Consider the following 22,804-nt stretch of genomic DNA (forward strand, 5'->3'; position numbering starts at 1 on the left):
GGTAGAGTCACATCTTTGGGAATCTGCCACACTGAGGCGAGCAGAGGGCAGATCGGAAGTGGATCATTGGATATCCCAGACAGACAGACAGACAGACAAGACAGGCAGACAGACAGGCAGACAGGACTATGAGGCTGTAGTAGGCTGTAGCTTTTCATCAAGCGCAGCAGTAGAAGAACAGCAGAGGGCGACATTCGAGGAGGGGGCTCCAAACATACAATCTTAGATTGCTTATTGTTGTTGAGGTGGAGCAGGAATGGTGGGGGGAGGAGGGCGCAAAGCAGGTAGGTGGTAGGAGTGGTGGTGGGGGCCGCAGTCTAAGCTTAGGTAGGTGTGGTGGCGGGCGAAGGACACAGGCAGGGTAGGGGCGGGGGGGGGTGCAGGACACAGGCAGGAGTAGGAGTAGTGGGGGGTGGGCGCAACACAGCAGGAGGAGTAGTGGTGGACTCCGCTGGGCGCCACGGTAGGAGTGGGTGGAGGGCCGCAGCGCGAGCAGAGCTGGGAGCTGGCGCTAAGACAGACAGACTCCCTGTGGGTTTAGTTTTGTGCTGCTTTCCAATCAAAAAACCTCAAAAGCCTGGAGTGTCTGCTCCTCCACCTCGCGCGGTGCACCTCTGGCAGCGTCCGCCCGGCATGGGTGGACAAGAAGTGCGATTGGTCTGGGAGGAAGACAGAGGAACAAAAAGAGTTGTTAACCCACATGCTCCATCGCATTAAGGTGGGGAACCCGTCCCCAAATGGCACCCTACGCCCTATATAGAACACTACTTAGGAGCCAAGGGCTCTGTCTAATGCATTGCACTATGTAGGAATAGGGTGCCATTTGTGATGTACTCTAAGAGTTAACGGCAGGATGACATCAGCTTACACCTTTAACCATTTGTCGACACACTTAGCGTGGAACTCGTGGTTGCAGGGTAATACTCTCCAGTAGCTGCCTACACTCAAAGTCACTAAAGCACCGCGACACACCTGGAAGACAGACCTGAGCATTACAGAAGTATGACATTATTTGATGTTTTTGAATAATACAAGTTGTAAATATGCTTCTATGAGTAGTTCGTGACCCCGGGGTGGCAGCATAAGTTTCCTATTGTTTTATTCCTCGTTCAATACAACTTCCATTTTCACAAAATGTCTACATTTCCCTGCACTTTTGTTATCGTGTCCACACTGTGCCCACGCCCGTGCATGGTAGCTAAAACTCTAAGCCTAGTTAACTTTGGTGAAAGAGCGGTTTGGAATCATGGATTATAGTGGGCTGCACCTTGAATACGTTGTTGTTTGACATGACAACGAATGAATAAGCCAGGGAGGAATGATTGACAGGGTAGGAACCAAAAAGTGTTGTTTAGTCTTTCCCGGGGACCTAATTAGATGTTACATTACATGTTGTTTTCTTACTTTCATGTAGCTAGCGAACATATTTCACGCTTCGCCCATTCTCTGGGATTTAGAAATACCGTTGCACCAACAACACGCTGACCTAGTCCTACACCATCACTGGCATTAGGCTGTATTAGATAGCTAGTCCTACACCATCATAGCATTAGGCTGTATTACACTAGTCCCTACCCCACCATCACTGGCATTAGGCTGTATTAGCCTAGCTACGTGTGCTGACTCGGACAAGCTCATTTCACAATTTCACTAATATCAAAATCAATAAAATCATAGAATGTTTTTGTTCATTTAGTCATTTACCTGATTATGTAGAATCCGTGTAGAAAAAATTGCTACAACTACCATTTATATTCCCTAAAACTGTTGCTGCTATCCTGTTGTCATGCTTATTATTTATATATGGCAGTGTCTTAAAACACCAGTTTTTAAAATGTCCAAATTCATAATCAATATGCTGAAATAACAGGTTAAGACATTTTATCTAATTTAGAAAAAAAATAAAACACGGAAATATTACATTTACATAAGTATTCAGACCCTTTAATCAGTACTTTGTTGAAGCACCTTTGGCAGCGTTACAGCCCCCCGAGTCTTCTTGGGTATTTTGATGCTACAAGCTTCCAGCACGCCTGTATTTGAGGAGTTTCTCCCATTCTTCTCTGCAGATCCTCTCAAGCTCTGTCAGGTTGGATCGGGGAGTGTCGCTGCTTTAGCTATTTTTGGTCTCTCCAGAGATGTATAGATCGGGTTCAAGTCGGGCTCTGGCTGGAGCCGCTCAAGGACATTCAGTGGGCTTGTCCCGAAGCCACTCCCTGCGTTGTCTTGGCTGTGTGCTTAGGTTCGTTGTCCTGTTGGAAGGTTAACCTTCACACCCCAGTCTGAGGTCCCTGAGTGCTCTTGGAGCAGGTTTTCATCAAGGATCTCTCTGTACTTTGCTCCGTTGTCTTTCCTCGATCCTGACTAGTCTCCCAGTACCCAAGCATGATGCTGCCACCCACCTCATACTTCACCGTAGGGATTGTGCCAGGTTTCTTCCAGGCGTGGCAGCTTGCATTCCAGGCCAAAGAGTTCAATCTTGGTTTCTTTAGACCAGAGAATATTGTTTCTCATGGTCTGAGAATCGCTTAGTGCACCTTTTGGCAATCTCCAAGCGGGCTGATAATGTGCCTTTCACTGAGGAGTAGCTTCCATCTGGCCACTCTAACTTCAAAAGGCCTGATTGGTGCTGGAGTGCTGCAGGGATGGTTTGTTCTTCTGGAAAGTTCTCCCATCTCCCCAGAGGAACTCTGGAGCTCTGTCCCTAGTGACCATCTGGTTCTTGGTTACCTCCCTGACCAAGGCCCCTTCTCCCCGATTGCTCAGTTTTGGCCGGGCGAGCCAGCTCTTAAGAAAAGTGTTGGTGGTTCTAAGCTTCTTCCATTTAAGAATGATGGAGAGCCACTGCTGTTCTTAGGGACCTTCAATGCTGCGGACCACATTTTTTGGTGCTTCCCCAGATCTGTGCCTCGACATCAATCCCTGTCTTGAAGCTCTACGGACAATTCCTTCGACCTCATGGCTTGGTTTTTGCTCTGACATGCCACTGTCCCCTGTTAGGACTTTATATAGACAGGTGTGTGCCTTTCCAAATCATGTCCAATCAATTGAATTTCCACAGGTGGACTCCAATCAAGGATGATCAATGAAAGCAGGATGCACCTGAGCTCAATTTCGAGTCTCATATTAAAGGGTCTGAATACTTAAATAAGGTATCTGTTTATTTTATGATCACATTTGCAAAAATTATTAAAAACCTGTTTTCGTGTGTCATTCTGGGGTGCTGTGTTTAGATTAATGAGGATTTATTTTAATTTATTTAATCTATTTTAGAATAAAGCTTTGAACGTAACAAAATTTGGAAAAAAAGGGGGTCTGAATGCTTTCCGAATACACTGTATATAGAAAAGTATGTGGACACCCCTTCAAAGTCAGATGGATTCAGCTATTTCAGCCACACGCCCCGTTGCTCGGGCACATAGCCACACGCAATCCCCTAGACAAAACATTAGCCTTACTGAAAGAGCTCAGTGACTTTCCAGCGTGGTACACCGTCATAGGAATGCGACAGTCAGTTCATCAAATTTCTGCCCTGCTAGAGCTGCCCCGATCAACTGTTAGTGCTGTTATTGTCAATTTTTAGATAAGGCTGTAATAGGACAAAATCAAGGGTCTACTATTTCCGAATTCACTGTAGAGCCATTTATCAACTAATCTCCTTGTGGTACAATGTTTATTAGTATTGCCTGAAATCGGGCGATACACTTTTTGTCAGGATAATTTCGCGAATCATCTCTCCCCGGGTTGTTCTAAAAAGTGACAGGGAGTTTTGGCTTTTCGTTTGAGTATTAGCACTGTCAAATCTGTGTATTAGTTTGTGGCCAGCGACTTTACAGATGCGCCGAATTGTCTTTTGGCTTTGAAGCGACAACAGCGTTATAAATCCTGCGGCGGACAGGCGCGTATGACTAAAATCAGCGGTATCAAATTAATAATATTAAATCCGAATTCAAACAATCGATTTAGAGTCAGCGTGATGACTTTACGCTTTTAAATAACCAGTGGTGTGTATTCATGGATGCCAAGGAAGCCAGAGCTTCCTCAGAAATTTGCAAGAAAAAAATGTATATACATTTTCTTCCAAGTCAAGGAAAATATATCCAAAAGGAAGCAAGTTTTGATTTGTCTTCAGACCAATTACATCAAGCAAAGCCGCTAATTATGTGAAGGAAAAAACTTTGAATTGTTGCATCTCGTTGATTTTGTCCTCCAGTGGCTAGCTAGCTAGTTAAAATCATCCCTTTCCTAAATTAGCCATGGAGGAGATAAGGGATTTTGGACTTAACTTTTAATTATCACCGTACAGCAGCCAATGATTATAAAGTCGATTCTGATCAGCAAGCGTAAATTCTGTGGTTTGCTGTAGTTAGCAGCATTAGTGTGACAGGCGGGGCTTGGTGTGAACATGGGGTGGGGCTTGGTTGACAGGGTGGGGCTTGGCGTGTGACATGGGCGGGGCCCAGTGTGGTTAGCAGCATGCACCAGAAGGAGAGGGAGAAGAAGACTGACTCCAGTAGCAAACAGAATGTAAACTAAAAAAAACAGACATTACACGAACATGGAGATGCAGATCACATTTAATCACAAACCAAATATTGAAATACCGGTATAGCCAAATTAAAAGTAAAACCCAAACCCGGTCAGTGCAAAATACGGTGTATAGTCAAAATACTGTATGCCGCCCAGACAGCCAGCCAGCCAGCCAGCCAGCCTTAGCCTGCCAGCCTGCCCAGCCTGCCAGCCAGCCAGCAGCCAGCCACCAGCCAGCCAACCAGCCAGCCAGCCAGCCAGATAGATAGAGAGAGGGAGAAGCTTATCTTACAAGCGTTTGTTCAGATTGATGGTTGTCAAGTTGAACCTGTAGGATGGAAGCTGCTCAATGTCTCGCCTTAGTGATTCCTCGTGGTTTCGCCTCTCCCTAGCCTCTCAGCTCAGGTTCAGTAATGCCTGAGGGACAAGAGGTGAGAAGTTACCAATATATGTTAAGACCAGTTGTTTTTGGTTTATTTACATTTTTATTGACGGAATAAATTTCCAGCATTATCCACTAGGTTTTGCTGCAGTTAGAAAAATCCAAGGAAATTGTATTTAATTGACTACAAGCTGATCTCCAAATCCAATCAATCAATCAATCAATGCCTGATTGATTTTTTAACTACAACTTCGAGTCTGCCAGAGAGGATCAAGCAACAAAGTGAAGTGTAGAATAGCCTGATCTACAAAAATAGTATTCCCTGCCAGTTAATAGTATTCCGTGCCAATTAATAGTATTCCGTGCCAATTGTGGTATTCCGTGCCAATTAATAGTATTCCGTGCCAATTAATAGTATTCCGTGCCAATTAATAGTATTCCGTGCCAATTAATAGTATTTTCCCCATTAAGATTCATAGAGCTCCGCCTCCCCTGGCCTAGGGGATCCCCCCCCCCCCACCAAACACTCGCGCACAACCACACATTGATTGGATTGTGTTCTAGCTAAAGTCAATTTCCTAGTATTTTCTACCTACAGCAAACCTAGTGTTGGATAATGCTGGAAATACAGTAAAACACCAAAACAACTAGCCCCATTATATAATACATGTGCAGTACAAACACAAAACACACAGACACAGAAAGAAACACACAGAGAAACACACAGAGAAACACACAGAGAAACACACAAGAGAAACGCACAGTGTGTTTGGTAGAGTGTCATTGATGACCTGGTCCTCTCGCCTCATAGTTCTCCATCTCCACATCATTCCGTCAGGTCCAGACTGATGGCTAAGTCCCCACCGCTGTAGGAGGCACAGGACATCGGCCTTGCCACAGAGACACAGCGGTCACACATCACCCAGACTAAAATAAGGATGTGGAAAAAGGCAATGTATTGAGGGTATGTTCAGTTACGTTAGCACCTCACCTTGTACGATTTTAGGTCCTGAAGCGACTTTGGGTCACATTGAAAAGCACTTTGTAAAGTACCTGTATCATTTAGTTCTTTATTTCATTTCTTTCTCACGGGAAATCCGGCTGAGGAAGCCTGGGTAGTAGGTGGAGGCGGAGGTGGGGGCTGCTGTAACTTGGGTACCTGTGGCCATATGGCACGCGCGCGGCAGCATGTGGGGGTATGGCTGAACAGGAGACAGAGAGAGACGTAGCTGTTAACATGGTGGGGGTGAAATATCCTGTGGAAGTGACTGATTATTTAAATGGGAATTACGCTAGTTCTGTAGCTTTAGCTAGTTCTACAATCTGAACCCTTCCCAGTGGTAAGGCTTTAGCTAGCATCACTTCACACAGCAAGCATAGCATAGAGCTAGCTAACCCTTCCCAGTGGTAAGGCTTTAGCTAGCATCACTTCACACAGCAAGCATAGCATAGAGCTAGCTAAAGCCTTACCACTGGGAAGGGTTAGCTAGCTCTATGCTATGCTTGCTGTGTGAAGTGATGCTAGCTAAAGTTTTACCCAAAAAAAACAGTGAACATTCAATTGCAAAAACATTGAAAATATTCCATTGGCTCTGTCAGGTCCATATTGGGTAGACATCAATAGGAAAATAGGAAATTACTATGAAATAATACAATATTTCAGTTGTGTACATTACCTCGTTTTTATTTGACGAATGTATTATTTTTCATTCCTTAAAGTCGTCATCTCATCTCTGATCAGGCAGTAGCAGTCAGCCAGCCAGACCATCTAATGTCATCTCTGTGCTCCCCGTACTGTCCCGTCTTTAGTCATCCTATTTAGCTACCCTCCCTAAGTATGCTGCAGAAATGCCTGACTAAATCATTTGACTAGTTCTTTAAAGTAGATAAGGCATATACTTTCAGGAACTGTCTCTGTCCCTCTCACCATCGTGTTGTGCACATTTCCTCTCTCATGCGGTCCTTGCGGTCTGTGTGTATCTAACCTAACGTAGCAGGCGTAAAAGTGTATCCGGACTGAGATCTGTATACCAACGAGGAGATGCTCATGTCTATGCCCTAATAATGGGAGCGGGAAGGCTGGTGTCCAAAATAATTTATTTGTTTAAATGAAAACTACAACTCCCATAGTTCGACTTGATTTCTCTCGTGAATGATTTGATTTTCTCTCTAGAGAAACGGCGCGTTGGGCTCACAATAAAAACTAAAAAAACTAAATGGAATTCAAGTAATTGGACCGACGTCCGTCAATTAGTTGTTTAATAACCCCCCAAAAAAAAAAAAAAACTAAAAGCAGGTTAATCGCTCAGCACTAATATCTACCTCTATCTTCCTTCATACTGGATGGAGACATAAAAATGGTGTCCACAAGTTCATCTGACTCTGGTGAAGTAGACAAAAGGCCTAATGGCCAAAATCCTGAACTATCCTTTTAATAAGGTAAAAATACACTATCGTAATTAACTGCAGTCACGACCGCTATGTACTTCCTTAAAAAGGTCTCAATAAAAATGTCCAAGCGGCTGAAAAAAAATCCTATTCGGCACCTCCAATGTACTGCACAAAAATATAAAACACAACATGCAATAATTTCAAAGATTTTACTGAGTTACAGTTCATTTAAGGATATCAGTCAATTTAAATAAATTCATTAGGCCCTAATCTATGGATTTCACATGACTGGCCAGGGGCGCAGCTATGGGCGGGCCTTAGAGGGCATAGGCCCACCCACTTGGGAGCCAGGCCCAGCCAATCAGAATGAGTTTTCCCCTACAAAAGGGCTTTATTACAGACAGAAATACTCATGAGCACCCCTCCTGGTCATGCTGTTTAATCAGCTTCTTGATATGCCAACACCTGTCAGGTGGATGGATTATCTTGGCAAAGGAGAAACGCTCACTAACAGGGATGTAAACAAATTTGTGCACAACATTTGAGATAAGCTTTTTGTGCATATGGAACATTTCTGGGATCTTTTATTTCAGCTCATGAAAGATGGGACCAGCACTTATATTTTTGTTCAGTATAAATCCCTCACGTCCCAAGGATCCCGGATAGCACTAACCTTACTGCCATGCACAGGTTGTGAGTCTACAACAGCTCAACACATTGGAGATGCTGAATGAAGAGGCCTTTTTTCGGTTGCATGTAACTTTTATTTATGCATTTAACTTTTTTGTAATTACATACCGGCCGTAACAGGAGTAATGACGATAGTTGCTGGTGAATGGGAGTTTCAATCAGATACGGGTTCAGCTAGCTAGCTCTATGATGTGAAGTCTTACCACTGAGAAGGGAAGATGTGAGGTAAAGTCTTACCACTGAGAAGGGCATCTCCTGGTGCAGAGGCTCCTGAGGGAGGTACTGGAGGGGGACAGAGGGAGACATCGCTGGTGGGTGGTGGTGGTTCGAGGGAGGGTAAGAGAACGTTCCTAATGGGTGCTGGTCCCCCCTGAGATCCACCTCATTCTCTACCCTCTGGAGAGGCTGGCCGACCGACGGGAGAGGGAGGGAGAGAGAGAGAGAGAGAACTAAACAGTCAGTGGATCAACTACTATACAGAATGTCCATTCAGAAAGTACCACTGAAAGCAATACAAGTATTTGGTTCATACATTCTAACTTAAATCCTAGGCGACTCATCACTTTTTTTATTATTTTTTTATTCATGTGGATCAACTACTGTGCATGTGTCTTAGATGACGAGGCGTACTTCTAAATGTTATTCGTAACGGACAGGGTTCCGTCCCAAATGACACCCTGTTCCCCACATAAGGCAAACTACGGCCCGCGCGAGGTTGAAGTACAATTAATAAAGACTGGGGGTTGAAAAACACTCTTGATAGAAAGTAGAAATTGTAATGGACCTACACTGCCTTCAGAAAGTGTTCACACCCCTTGACTTTTCCCCAGATGTTGCCTGAATTTAAAATAGATTAAACAAATGGTTTAAACAAATCTTGATGTTGCCTTTCAGCCAAAACATTTGCCCCCCCCCCGCCTTCCATAGTGCAATACGTGACTTTATGTTGGTAGTAGTGAAGGAGTAGCTAGCTAGATACCTACTACAGAGTCCATGGTCTGCAGTGGCCGAGCTCCTACTATGGAAAAGCCAGAGACGGCGAGACACCTTGATGAGACCGCGCTGCCTGCCTGCCTGCCTCCAGACTTTCTCTCCCTGCTTGACCACCTCCCTCAGGATGTCCACTCCAAGCCATGAACTTTCTAATGACTGTCCATCATGATGTTGCTTTTTCTAAATTGCATGTATTTTTTTTGTTACTTTAAAGCGCTTTGAGGTTTTTTTTTTTAATGTAATGAATAGCGCTATAAAAAAAAAAGTGTCATAAATGATTATTACTTTTGAGCAGAACCCTATGGGCCCTGGTCAAGGTAGTTGATAGATTAATTTGTATTTTAAGCTTAATGACTAAAGGATTTCACCCCAAATACAGTATAAATGTGTAAACGGTGTTAAGAGTTATAATGTAGTGGCAACCCACTAACAGAGGGGGGGCGGGACTAAACATTCCAGGGTGAAGGAGAAAGGGGGAAACTGTTTAAGAAAGCCTCCTAAAGGTGGGCGGAGCAAAGTGCCTTTGTGTGTCAAGGGGTATAAAACAGGAGGGTATGGGTTTTGGCACCAGAGCTCCATGAATAAAAAGACAGATCATTCTTGCTGGTTGTGGACCTTGAATCATTTATGATTAAAACCAGAGCCTTACAACCTCTGGTAATGATTCAAGCTTAGGTTGAATTAGAGATAGAAATTCTCATGACAGTAGTGCACTATGTAGGGTTCCATTTGGGACTCAACAGGGTACTCACCATGCGTGTGTGCTGCCTCTGGAGATGGAGGAACTGGCTGAGAGGAGTAAGGTGAGGAGGCTGGTGGGGGGGCCCCGGGGGGTTGGGGTGCAGTATAAAATGCTCCCTGGAGATCAGCGGTGGGAAGGCTTGGTAAGACACCGGCAAATGCTGCATTGTACAGGCTTGGATGAGCTAGAAGAGAGCGAGAGAGCGAGAGAGCGAGAGAGCGAGAGCGAGAGCGAGAGCGAGAGCGAGAGCGAGAGCGAGAGCGAGAGCAGAGAGAGAGAGACACAGACAGACACACTATTAATAACAAATGACAATAATAAACTGTGGTTAACCATACAGAACAAGACTGGCAGGACCGTCCTCAAGAAACCAATTCAACATACGTCAAAGCAGTAAGAAATAATATTCTATGGATTATAAGCGATCTATGGGTATTAATAGCCAAATACGGCCAATCCTTACTCTACACAAACACATGAGCAGGAGTGAATATGTCCAAAGCACAGATGCAATGACGTCAAAAGTATTAGCAAAGATCGTGCTGCTAAACAGCTTAAGAAAGAAGCAGTGTTGGTGGTGGTATGGTGTGTTGGTGGTGGTATGGTGTGTTGGTGGTGGTGTGTTGGTGGTGGTATGGTGTGTTGGTGGTGGTATGGTGTGTTGGTGGTATGGTGTGTTGGTGGTGGTATGGTGTGTTGGTGGTGGTATGGTGTGTTGGTGGTGGTATGGTGTGTTGGTGGTGGTATGGTGTGTTGGTGGTGGTATGGTGTGTTGGTGGTGGTATGGTGGTGGTGGTATGGTGTGTTGGTGGTGGTATGGTGTGTTGGTGGTGGTATGGTGTGTTGGTGGTGGTATGGTGTGTTGGTGGTGGTATGGTGTGTTGGTGGTGGTATGGTGTGTTGGTGGTGGTGTGTTGGTGGTGGTATGGTGTGTTGGTGTGGTGGTATGGTGTGTTGGTGGTATGGTGTGTTGGTGGTGGTATGGTGTGTTGGTGGTGGTATGGTGTGTTGGTGGTGGTATGGTGTGGTGGTATGGTGTGTTGGTGGTGGTATGGTGTGTTGGTGGTGGTATGGTGTGTTGGTGGTGGTATGGTGTGGTGGTATGGTGTGTTGGTAGTGGTATGGTGTGTTGGTGGTGGTATGGTGTGTTGGTAGTGGTATGGTGTGTTGGTGGTGGTATGGTGTGTTGGTGGTGGTATGGTGTGTTGGTTGGTGTGTTGGTGTGGTATGGTGTGTTGGTGGTGGTATGGTGTGTTGGTAGTGGTATGGTGTGTTGGTGGTGGTATGGTGTGTTGGTGGTGGTATGGTGTGTTGGTGGTGTATGGTGTGTTGGTGGTGGTATGGTGTGTTGGTGGTGGTATGGTGTGTTGGTGGTGGTATGGTGTGTTGGTAGTGGTATGGTGTGTTGGTGGTGGTATGGTGTGTTGGTGGTGGTATGGTGTGTTGGTGGTGGTATGGTGTGTTGGTGGTGGTATGGTGTGTTGGTGGTGGTATGGTGTGTTGGTGGTGGTGTGTTGGTGGTGGTATGGTGTGTTGGTGGTGGTATGGTGTGTTGGTGGTGGTATGGTGTGTTGGTGGTGGTATGGTGTGGTGGTATGGTGTGTTGTGGTGGTATGGTCTGTTGGTGGTGGTATGGTGTGTTGGTGGTGGTATGGTGTGTTGGTGGTGGTATGGTGTGTTGGTGGTGGTATGGTGTGTTGGTATGGTGTGTTGGTAGTGGTATGGTGTGTTGGTGGTGGTATGGTGTGTTGGTGGTGGTATGGTGTGTTGGTGGTGGTATGGTGTGTTGTGGTGGTATGGTGTGTTGGTGGTGGTATGGTGTGTTGGTAGTGGTATGGTGTGTTGGTGGTGGTATGGTGTGTTGGTGTTGGTATGGTGTGTTGGTAGTGGTATGGTGTGTTGGTAGTGGTATGGTGTGTTGGTAGTGGTATGGTGTGTTGGTGGTGGTATGGTGTGTTGGTGGTGGTATGGTGTGTTGGTGGTGGTATGGTGTGTTGGTGGTGGTATGGTGTGTTGGCTGGTGGTATGGTGTGTTGGTGGTGGTATGGTGTGTTGGTAGTGGTATGGTGTGTTGGTGGTGGTATGGTGTGTTGGTGGTGGTATGGTGTGTTGGTGGTGGTATGGTGTGTTGGTGGTGGTATGGTGTGTTGGTAGTGGTATGGTGTGTTGGTGGTGGTATGGTGTGTTGGTAGTGGTATGGTGTGTTGGTAGTGGTATGGTGTGTTGGTGGTGGTATGGTGTGTTGGTGGTGGATGGTGTGTTGGTGGTGGTATGGTGTGTTGGTGGTGGTATGGTGTGTTGGTGGTGGTATGGTGTGTTGGTGGTGGTATGGTGTGTTGGTGGTGGTATGGTGTGTTGGTGGTGGTATGGTGTGTTGGTAGTGGTATGGTGTGTTGGTGGTGGTATGGTGTGTTGGTGGTGGTATGGTGTGTTGGTAGTGGTATGGTGTGTTGGTATGGTGTGTTGGTGGTGGTATGGTGTGTTGGTGGTGGTATGGTGTGTTGGTGGTGGTATGGTGTGTTGGTGGTGGTATGGTGTGTTGGTGGTGGTATGGTGTGTTGGTAGTGGTATGGTCTGTTGGTATGGTGTGTTGGTGGTGGTATGGTGTGTTGGTGGTGGTATGGTGTGTTGGTGGTGGTATGGTCTGTTGGTAGTGGTATGGTGTGTTGGTGGTGGTATGGTGTGTTGGTAGTGGTATGGTGTGTTGGTGGTGGTATGGTGTGTTGGTGGTGGTATGGTGTGTTGGTGGTGGTATGGTGTGTTGGTAGTGGTATGGTGTGTTGGTGGTGGTATGGTGTGTTGGTGGTGGTATGGTGTGTTGGTGGTGGTATGGTGTGTTGGTGGTGGTATGGTGTGTTGGTGGTGGTATGGTGTGTTGGTGGTGGTATGGTGTGTTGGTGGTGGTATGGTGTGTTGGTGGTGGTATGGTGTGTTGGTAGTGGTATGGTGTGTTGGTAGTGGTATGGTGTGTTGGTGGTGGTATGGTGTGTTGGTAGTGGGTTGTTGGTGGTATGGTGTGTTGGTGGTGGTATGGTGTGTTGGTGGTGGTATGGTGTGTTGGTGGTGGTATGGTGTGTTGGTGGTGGTATGGTGTGTTGGTAGTGGTATGGTGTGTTGGTGGTGGTATGGTGTGTTGGTGGTGGTATGGTGTGTTGGTGGTGGTATGGTGTGTTGGTGGTGGTATGGTGTGTGGTGGTGGTATGGTGTGTTGGTGGTGGTATGGTGTGTTGGTGGTGGTATGGTGTGTTGGTGGTGGTATGGTGTGTTGGTGGTGGTATGGTGTGTTGGTGGTGGTATGGTGTGTTGGTGGTGGTATGGTGTGTTGGTAGTGGTATGGTGTGTTGGTGGTGGTATGGTGTGTTGGTGGTGGTATGGTGTGTTGGTTGGTGTGTTGGTATGTGTGTGTTGGTGGTGGTATGGTGTGTTGGTAGTGGTATGGTGTGTTGGTAGTGGTATGGTGTGTTGGTGGTGGTATGGTGTGTTGGTAGTGGTATGGTGTGTTGGTAGTGGTATGGTGTGTTGGTGGTGGTATGGTGTGTTGGTGGTGGTATGGTGTGTTGGTAGTGGTATGGTGTGTTGGTGGTGGTATGGTGTGTTGGTGGTGGTATGGTGTGTTGGTGGTGGTATGGTGTGTTGGTGGTGGTATGGTGTGTTGGTGGTGGTATGGTGTGTTGGTAGTGGTATGGTGTGTTGGTGGTGGTATGGTGTGTTGGTGGTGGTATGGTGTGTTGGTGGTGGTATGGTGTGTTGGTAGTGGTATGGTGTGTTTTGGTATGGTGTGTGGTGTGGATGGTGTGTTGGTAGTGGTATGGTGTGTTGGTAGTGGTATGGTGTGTTGGTGGTGGTATGGTGTGTTGGTGGTGGTATGGTGTGTTGTGGTGGTATGGTGTGTTGGTAGTGGTATGGTGTGTTGGTGGTGGTATGGTGTGTTGGTGGTGGTATGGTGTGTTGGTTGGTGTGTGTGGTGGTATGGTGTGTTGGTGGTGGTATGGTGTGTTGGTGGTGGTATGGTGTGTTGGTGGTGGTATGGTGTGTTGGTGGTGGTATGGTGTGTTGGTGGTGGTATGGTGTGTTGGTGGTGGTATGGTGTGTTGGTGGTGGTATGGTGTGGTGGTGGTATGGTGTGTTGGTATGGTGTGTTGGTAGTGGTATGGTGTGTTGGTAGTGGTATGGTGTGTTGGTGGTGGTATGGTGTGTTGGTGGTGGTATGGTGTGTTGGTAGTGGTATGGTGTGTTGGTGGTGGTATGGTGTGTTGGTAGTGGTATGGTGTGTTGGTAGTGGTATGGTGTGTTGGTGGTGGTATGGTGTGTTGGTGGTGGTATGGTGTGTTGGTAGTGGTATGGTGTGTTGTGGTAGTATGGTGTGTTGGTGGTGGTATGGTGTGTTGGTGGTGGTATGGTGTGTTGGTGGTGGTATGGTGTGTTGGTGGTGGTATGGTGTGTTGGTAGTGGTATGGTGTGTTGGTGGTGGTATGGTGTGTTGGTGGTGGTATGGTGTGTTGGTAGTGGTTGGTGGGTTGGTGTGTTGGTAGTGGTATGGTGTGTTGGTGGTGGTATGGTGTGTTGGTAGTGGTATGGTGTGTTGGTATGGTGTGTTGGTAGTGGTATGGTGTGTTGGTGGTGGTATGGTGTGTTGGTAGTGGTATGGTGTGTTGTGGTGGTATGGTGTGTTGGTGGTGGTATGGTGTGTTGGTGGTGGTATGGTGTGTTGGTGGTGGTATGGTGTGTTGGTATGGTGTGTTGGTGGTGGTGATGGTGTGGGTGTTGGTGGTGGTATGGTGTGTTGGTGGTGGTATGGTGTGTTGGTGGTGGTATGGTGTGTTGGTGGTGGTATGGTGTGTTGGTAGTGGTATGGTGTGTTGGTGGTGGTATGGTGTGTTGGTGGTGGTATGGTGTGTTGGTGGTGGTATGGTGTGTTGGTGGTGGTATGGTGTGTTGGTGGTGGTATGGTGTGTTGGTATGGTGGGGGTGGTATGGTGTGTTGTGGTGGTATGGTGTGTTGGTAGTGGTATGGTGTGTTGGTAGTGGTATGGTGTGTTGGTAGTGGTATGGTGTGTTGGTGTGGTGGTATGGTGTGTTGGTGGTGGTATGGTGTGTTGGTGGTGGTATGGTGTGTTGGTAGTGGTATGGTGTGTTGGTAGTGGTATGGTGTGTTGGTAGTGGTATGGTGTGTTGGTAGTGGTATGGTGTGTTGGTAGTGGTATGGTGTGTTGGTAGTGGTATGGTGTGTTGGTGGTGGTATGGTGTGTTGGTGGTGGTATGGGTGTGTTGGTGGTGGTATGGTGTGTTGGTGGTGGTATGGTGTGTTGGTGGTGGTATGTGTGGTGGTATGGTGTGTTGGTGGTGGTATGGTGTGTTGGTGGTGGTATGGTGTGTTGGTGGTGGTATGGTGTGTTGGTGGTGGTATGGTGTGTTGGTGGTGGTATGGTGTGTTGGTGGTGGTATGGTGTGTTGGTGGTGGTATGGTGTGTTGGTGGTGGTATGGTGTGTTGGTGGTGGTATGGTGTGTTGGTGGTGGTATGGTGTGTTGGTGGTGGTATGGTGTGTTGGTGGTGGTATGGTGTGTTGGTGGTGGTATGGTGTGTTGGTGGTGGTATGGTGTGTTGGTGGTGGATGGTGTGTTGGTAGTGGTATGGCGTGTTGGTGGTGGTATGGTGTGTTGGTGGTGGTATGGGTGTGTTGGTAGTGGTATGGCGTGTTGGTGGTGGTATGGTGTGTTGGTGGTGGTATGGTGTGTTGGTGGTGGTATGGTGTGTTGGTGGTGGTATGGTGTGTTGGTGGTGGTATGGTGTGTTGGTGGTGGTATGGTGTGTTGGTAGTGGTATGGTGTGTTGGTGGTGGTATGGTGTGTTGGTGGTGGTATGGTGTGTTGGTGGTGGTATGGTGTGTTGGTGGTGGTATGGCGTGTTGGTGGTGGTATGGTGTGTTGGTGGTGGTATGGTGTGTTGGTGGTGGTATGGTGTGTTGGTGGTGGTATGGTGTGTTGGTGGTGGTATGGTGTGTTGGTGGTGGTATGGTGTGTTGGTAGTGGTATGGTGTGTTGGTGGTGGTATGGTGTGTTGGTGGTGGTATGGTGTGTTGGTGGTGGTATGGTGTGTTGGTGGTGGTATGGTGTGTTGGTGGTGGTATGGTGTGTTGGTGGTGGTATGGTGTGTTGGTGGTGGTATGGTGTGTTGGTAGTGGTATGGCGTGTTGGTGGTGGTATGGTGTGTTGGTAGTGGTATGGCGTGTTGGTGGTGGTATGGTGTGTTGGTGGTGGTATGGTGTGTTGGTGGTGGTATGGTGTGTTGGTGGTGGTATGGTGTGTTGGTGGTGGTATGGTGTGTTGGTGGTGGTATGGTGTGTTGGTGGTGGTATGGTGTGTTGGTGGTGGTATGGTGTGTTGGTGGTGGTATGGTGTGTTGGTGGTGGTATGGTGTGTTGGTGGTGGTATGGTGTGTTGGTGGTGGTATGGTGTGTTGGTAGTGGTATGGTGTGGTGGTATGGTGTGTTGGTGGTGGTATGGTGTGTTGGTATGGTGTGTTGGTGGTGGTATGGTGTGTTGGTAGTGGTATGGTGTGGTGGTATGGTGTGTTGGTGGTGGTATGGTGTGTTGGTATGGTGTGTTGGTGGTGGTATGGTGTGTTGGTAGCAGGGGTTGGAACCGAAATTATTTTCCAATCGTTTCGTTCTGAAAATAACCGTTTTTTTTTTTTTTTGTTCGGTTCCACTGTTCCAACCAGCAAAATAAAGTTCTGAACCGGTTCGAACCCAAATAAAAGTACTGGTTTAGATCGTTTCTTTCTGTTCTTTTTGAAACCTCTGAAATATAAAATGTATCTCGACATTAAATAACTTCACCAATCAGTGAAGATAGAGCAGCTTGCTGTGGAGCGGGTCAGCTGTATAGGAAAGTCGTTAAGAGCTAATTGTATTTTGCCGTAAAAGCATGGTTTAACCATAATGAAAAGACACATACACACTGTGCTGCCAGTCCCAGTCTAGGGTGAGATATGCAACTGGAGGAGAGAGCGACAGAGGAGGAAGCTTGCCTTGAAGCGCTGGGCATCTTGTTATCACATGCATCATCTGAATTAGGTCCACAGAATTATACCTACGGTGGACCACCGGCTTCCATGAAGGACCTTTGAACTTCCGAGTTGGTTTAACGTTGGACCAGAGCAAACGTTCGCTAGCTAGCTAACAAGCTTGTGTGTGCAGAGCAGCACTACAATTTAAAACACGTCTTACCTTCTTGTAGTTAATAAGTGCGATGTGAAACGTGATAACTATACTATCCTTAACTAGCATTGAAAAAGTAAATCCATTCTTCTCTAATTATACATCTCTCCCCAATTTCTGAATTACACTTGTAACGTCGTCAGTAGGCTACAGTAACCTAGGCTACAGTAACCTAGGCTACAGTAACCTAGGCTTAAGAGGGGAGGGGCAGGTGACCTACACACACCCACTGGCAAAGATGTCCAGCTGGCAGGCAGACGCTGGAATAAGTGACAGAGTGAGGGCTTTGCATTGGCCATTTGTTGTGATTTTTGTGGAACCCCCCCCCCAAAACAATATGCCTGGAACGTAAAATAACGTTATTAACCGGTTCCCATGCTTTTAAAATAACGGTTCTGTTCCGGAACAGTGTAGATCACTTTCGTTTTGGGTTCTGTTCCTCAAATAATGTTGTTATTTTCCGGTTTTTGGTTCTGTTCCCCCTGAACCGGTTCCAACCCTTGGTTGGTAGTGGTATGGTGTGCTGCAGAAGTGTATTGACAGTGGTATGGTGTGTTGGTAGCAGTGTATTGACAGTGGTATGATGTGTTGGTAGCAGTGTATTGACAGTGGTATGATGTGTTGGTAGCAGTGTATTAACAGTGGTATGGTGTGTTGGTAGCAGTGTATTGACAGTGGTATGATGTGTTGGTAACAGTGTATTAACAGTGGTATGATGTGTTGGTAACAGTGTATTGACAGTGGTATGATGTGTTGGTAGCAGTGTATTAACAGTGGTATGGTGTGTTGGTAGCAGTGTATTGACAGTGGTATGATGTGTTGGTAGCAGTGTATTGACAGTGGTATGATGTGTTGGTAGCAGTGTATTAACAGTGGTATGGTGTGTTGGTAGCAGTGTATTGACAGTGGTATGATGTGTTGGTAGCAGTGTATTAACAGTGGTATGGTGTGTTGGTACCAGTGTATTGACAGTGGTATGGTGTGTTGGTAGCAGTGTATTAACAGTGGTATGGTGTGTTGGTAGCAGTGTATTGACAGTGGTATGGTGTGTTGGTAGCAGTGTATTGACAGTGGTATGATGTGTTGGTAGCAGTGTATTAACAGTGGTATGGTGTGTTGGTAGCAGTGTACTAACAGTGGTATGATGTGTTGGTAACAGTGTATTAACAGTGGTATGGTGTGTTGGTAGCAGTGTATTAACAGTGGTATGATGTGTTGGTAGCAGTGTATTGACAGTGGTATGGTGTGTTGGTAGCAGTGTATTAACAGTGGTATGATGTGTTGGTGGCAGTGTATTAACAGTGGTATGATGTGTTGGTACCAGTGTATTGACAGTGGTATGGTGTGTTGGTAGCAGTGTATTAACAGTGGTATGGTGTGTTGGTAGCAGTGTACTAACAGTGGTATGATGTGTTGGTACCAGTGTATTGACAGTGGTATGGTGTGTTGGTAGCAGTGTATTAACAGTGGTATGATGTGTTGGTGGCAGTGTATTAACAGTGGTATGATGTGTTGGTACCAGTGTATTGACAGTGGTATGGTGTGTTGGTAGCAGTGTATTGACAGTGGTATGATGTGTTGGTAACAGTGTATTAACAGTGGTATGGTGTGTTGGTAGCAGTGTATTAACAGTGGTATGATGTGTTGGTAGCAGTGTATTGACAGTGGTATGATGTGTTGGTAGCAGTGTACTAACAGTGGTATGATGTGTTGGTAGCAGTGTATTAACAGTGGTATGGTGTGTTGGTAGCAGTGTATTGACAGTGGTATGATGTGTTGGTGGCAGTGTATTAACAGTGGTATGATGTGTTGGTAGCAGTGTATTAACAGTGGTATGGTGTGTTGGTACCAGTGTATTGACAGTGGTATGATGTGTTGGTGGCAGTGTATTAACAGTGGTATGGTGTGTTGGTAGCAGTGTATTGACAGTGGTATGGTGTGTTGGTAGCATTGTATTAACAGTGGTATGATGTGTTGGTAGCAGTGTATTAACAGTGGTATGGTGTGTTGGTAGCAGTGTATTAACAGTGGTATGATGTGTTGGTAGCAGTGTATTGACAGTGGTATGATGTGTTGGTAGCAGTGTATTGACAGTGGTATGATGTGTTGGTAACATGGACGTCACTGACATTCCAGCTCTTCCTTTTCAAACTCACAGGAGGAGGAAGGCAGCAGAGCAGAGAGAGCTGTCCGCTGAACATTACCGAACATGCTGGGAGCTGCTGACTGTTGCACCCTGGGAGAGGTTGCCCGGTGTGGATGGGGAAACCGTGTGTCGTCACCGTGGTAACAGTGTAAGAGATTGGAACGGATCCCTGATGCATCTTGGTACAAGAGAGAAAACAGTGATTTAGTCAATTTCCAAACAACTTCAAAAGACAAAATGCAACATATAGTCAATGTCTCATTTTGAAGACTGTTCTATGTATCATATACACAAAGGTTCTATTTTTCTTTCTCCAAAGCTCACGTTATCATAGAGCTCACGGTACATTAGAGCTCACAGTATCATAGAGCTCACAGTACATTAGAGCTCACGGTACATTAGAGCTCACAGTACCATAGAACTCACGGTACATTAGAGCTCACAGTATCATAGAGCTCACAGTACATTAGAGCTCACATTATCATAGAGCTCACGGTCGATTAGAGCTCACGGTACATTAGAGCTCACTATACAATAGAGCTCACAGCACATTAGAGCTCACGGTACATTAGAGCTCACAGTACCATAGAGCTCACAGTATCATAGAGCTCACAGTACCATAGAGCTCACAGTACCATAGAGCTCACGGTACATTAGAGCTCACAGTATCATAGAGCTCACGGTAGATTAGAGCTCACCGTACATTAGAGCTCACGGTAGATTAGAGCTCACTGTACATTAGAGCTCATGGTACATTAGAGCTCACAGTATCATAGAGCTCACGGTACATTAGAGCTCACAGTACATTAGAGCTCACGGTACATTAGAGCTCACAGTATCATAGAGCTCACGGTACATTAGAGCTCACCGTACATTAGAGCTCACGGTACATTAGAGCTCACGGTCCCATAGAGCCTAACAGACTGCATAAATAACCCACAACTGGCCCAGATCTTAAAACAGTGTGAATTTCAATTTGCTAGACTACAACATCCACTGTGAAAGTAATGGAAGGACCAGGTCCCAAAGGGAATAGGGTACCCATTATTTTGTGTGTCCCCACTACTACAGCGGTGTACCTGGTCGTGTAGATCCACCATGATGGGGGTCTGTTGATGCTGAGGTGGGGGGTGTGCGGCAGGGTGCAGCATGCGTGGCGGTGCACTGGAGTGGCTGTACTGTCTGGCCTCATCTAAAGGAACCTGCTGACGTTGCTGGGAGAAGAGAGGGCGGTGGAAGTTCTCATCCTGGAGCAGGGCGTTCTGCAGTGCTACCGGTCGGTCTCGGCTCCCCCACTGTCGTCTCACTGGCGGGCTGCGGGAACATCACGTAAGCACGCCATGAAACATCAGGCATACCATGAAACATCAGGCACGCCATGAAACATCAGGCATACCATGAAACATCAGGCATACCATGCATTAAAAAAAAGTGTATGAAATGATCTGTTTAGGGTATACTCAGATTACATTAAACATGTTTATGAACATCACAGGTTAGAGAAGGTCAGTGGGAAAAAAGCCCCCCCAAACGACAGCTAGAATCCAAAAGACATGGTGGTCGCCTTTTTGTATTTTTTGGGCTGGAACATCAAGCACACCATGAAACATCAAGGATACCACGCATGGACAATTAACATGAGCTGCTTAGGATATACTTAGACAAGTGTCATAATTATTTACACAACCATTTTTCTTCAGTTCATGTAAACTGGGACAATAGTGTATCAAATACATTGAAAGAAGTGCTGTCTGGCCAGTTAGTCCTTGAATACTAAACCCTATGTAGCAGACCAGACCATACTATTCAGGATGGATGGCCCATCATCCCACGATGACAGTTGATTCAAAACAAAAGGGCTCTGCTTCCCAAATGGCATCCTCTTTCCTTTATAGTGCATTACTTTTGACCAGGGCCTATAGTAGTGTGCTGAATAGGGTGCCATTTGGAACACATCCGTGTACTAAGGCAGTAGTATTCACCTTCTCCTGAGGTGCACTTGGGTGTCACAGGGCTCTCCTGGGAACCTCCTCTGGTTCAAGGGGGCTGTTGGTGGCCGCCTAGTCACTGCTATTTCCCATGGTCGCATTGGTGACGTCGTGGGGACCGACGAGTCACACTCTGGAAGAGGAGGCCTTCACTTGTGCCTTCTAACCTCTGCCTTTACCCTGAAAATAAAAACACCATTAGCTACCTAACCACGCTCACAAACTAGCCTGGATATTCAAAACTGAGGTTGATTTGAAATGTATGAATATAAAGTATTCAGACGCCTTGACTTTTTCCACTTTGTTACGTTACAGCCTTATTCTAAAATTGATTGATTTTTTTTTTTTCTCAATCTACACACAATACCCCATGATGACAAAGCAAAAACTGTTTAAAACTCAAATATCACATTTACATAAGTATTCAGACCCTTTACTCAGCACTTTGTTGAAGCACATTTGGCAGCAATTACAGCCTTGAGTCTTCTTGTGTATGACGCTACAAGCTTGGCACACCTGTATTTGGGGAGTTTCTCCCATTCTTCTTTGGAGATCCTCTTAAGCTCTGTCAGGTTGGATGGGGAGCGTTGCTGCACAGCTATTTTCAGGTCTCTCCATAAAAGGCCTAATTGGTGGAGTGCTGCAGAGATGGTTGTCCTTCTGGAAGGTTCTCCCATCTCCACAGAGGAACTCTGGAGCTCTGTCAAAGTGCCCATCGGGTTCTTGGTTACCTTCTCCCCAGATTGCTCAGTTTGGCCGGGCGGCCAGCTCTAGGAAGAGTCTTGGTGGTTCCAAACTTCTTCCATTTAAGAATGATGGAGACCACTGTGTTCTTGGGGACCTTCAATGCTGCAGACATTTTTTGGTACCCTTCCCCAGATCTGTGCCTCGACACAATCCTGTCTCGGAGCTCTACGGACAATTCCTTCAACCTCATGGCTTGGTTTTTGCTCTGACATGCACTGTCAACTGTGGGACCTTATTTAGACAGGTGTGTGCCTTTCCAAATCATGTCCAATCAATTGAATTTACCACAGGTGGACTCCAATCAAGTTGTAGAAACATCTCAAGGATGATCAATGGAAACTGGATACACCCGAGCTCAATTTCGAGTCTCATAGCAAAGGGTCTGAATACTTATGTAAATAAGGCATCAGTTTTTTATTTTTAATACATTTGCTAAAAATGTCTAAAAACCTGTTTTCGCTGTGTCATTATGGGGTATTGTTTGTAGATTGATGAGGACTTTTAATTTATTTAATCTATTTTAGAATAAAGCTGTAGCGTAACAAAATGTGGAAAAGGGGAAGGGGTCTGAATACTTTCCGAATACACTGTATATACACAAAAGTATGTGGACACCCCTTCAAAACAGTGGTTTTCGGCAATTTCAGCCACACCCGACAGGTGTATAAAATCAGTGTCAGCACAAGAACTGTTCGTCGGGAGCTTCATTAAATGGGTTTCCATGGCTGAGCAGCCGCACACAAGCCTAAGATCACCATGCGCAATGCCAAGCATTGTAACGCTTGCCACCATTGGACTCTGGAGCAATGGAAACGTGTTCTCTGCCTGGCAGTCTGACGGACGAATCTGGGTTTGGCCGATGCCAGGAGAACGCTACCTGCCCCAATGCATAGTGCCAACTGTAAAGTTAGGTGGATGAGGAATAATGGTCTGGGGCTGTTTTTCATGGTTCGGGATAGGCCCCTTAGTTCCAG

At 46.2% G+C, this 22,804-nt stretch overlaps 1 protein-coding gene across 1 annotated transcript; it reads right to left on the reverse strand.

Annotated features, from left to right (window-relative positions):
* Positions 1-231: 231 nt before the first annotated feature.
* Positions 232-21,394, reverse strand: LOC123487243 (RING finger protein 44-like). The gene is made up of 8 exons (XM_045218423.1): positions 21,078-21,394; positions 20,175-20,409; positions 19,154-19,273; positions 9,739-9,912; positions 8,231-8,398; positions 6,003-6,114; positions 599-659; positions 232-511 (listed from the first exon to the last, which is right to left on the reverse strand). The coding sequence occupies exons 1-8, from the start codon at positions 21,182-21,184 to the stop codon at positions 232-234; spliced, it is 1,257 nt and encodes a 418-aa protein (XP_045074358.1). The 5' UTR covers positions 21,185-21,394.
* Positions 21,395-22,804: the final 1,410 nt, after the last annotated feature.

This window comes from Coregonus clupeaformis, unplaced genomic scaffold (assembly GCF_020615455.1).
Source record: "Coregonus clupeaformis isolate EN_2021a unplaced genomic scaffold, ASM2061545v1 scaf1563, whole genome shotgun sequence".
Classification (NCBI taxonomy): domain Eukaryota; kingdom Metazoa; phylum Chordata; class Actinopteri; order Salmoniformes; family Salmonidae; genus Coregonus; species Coregonus clupeaformis.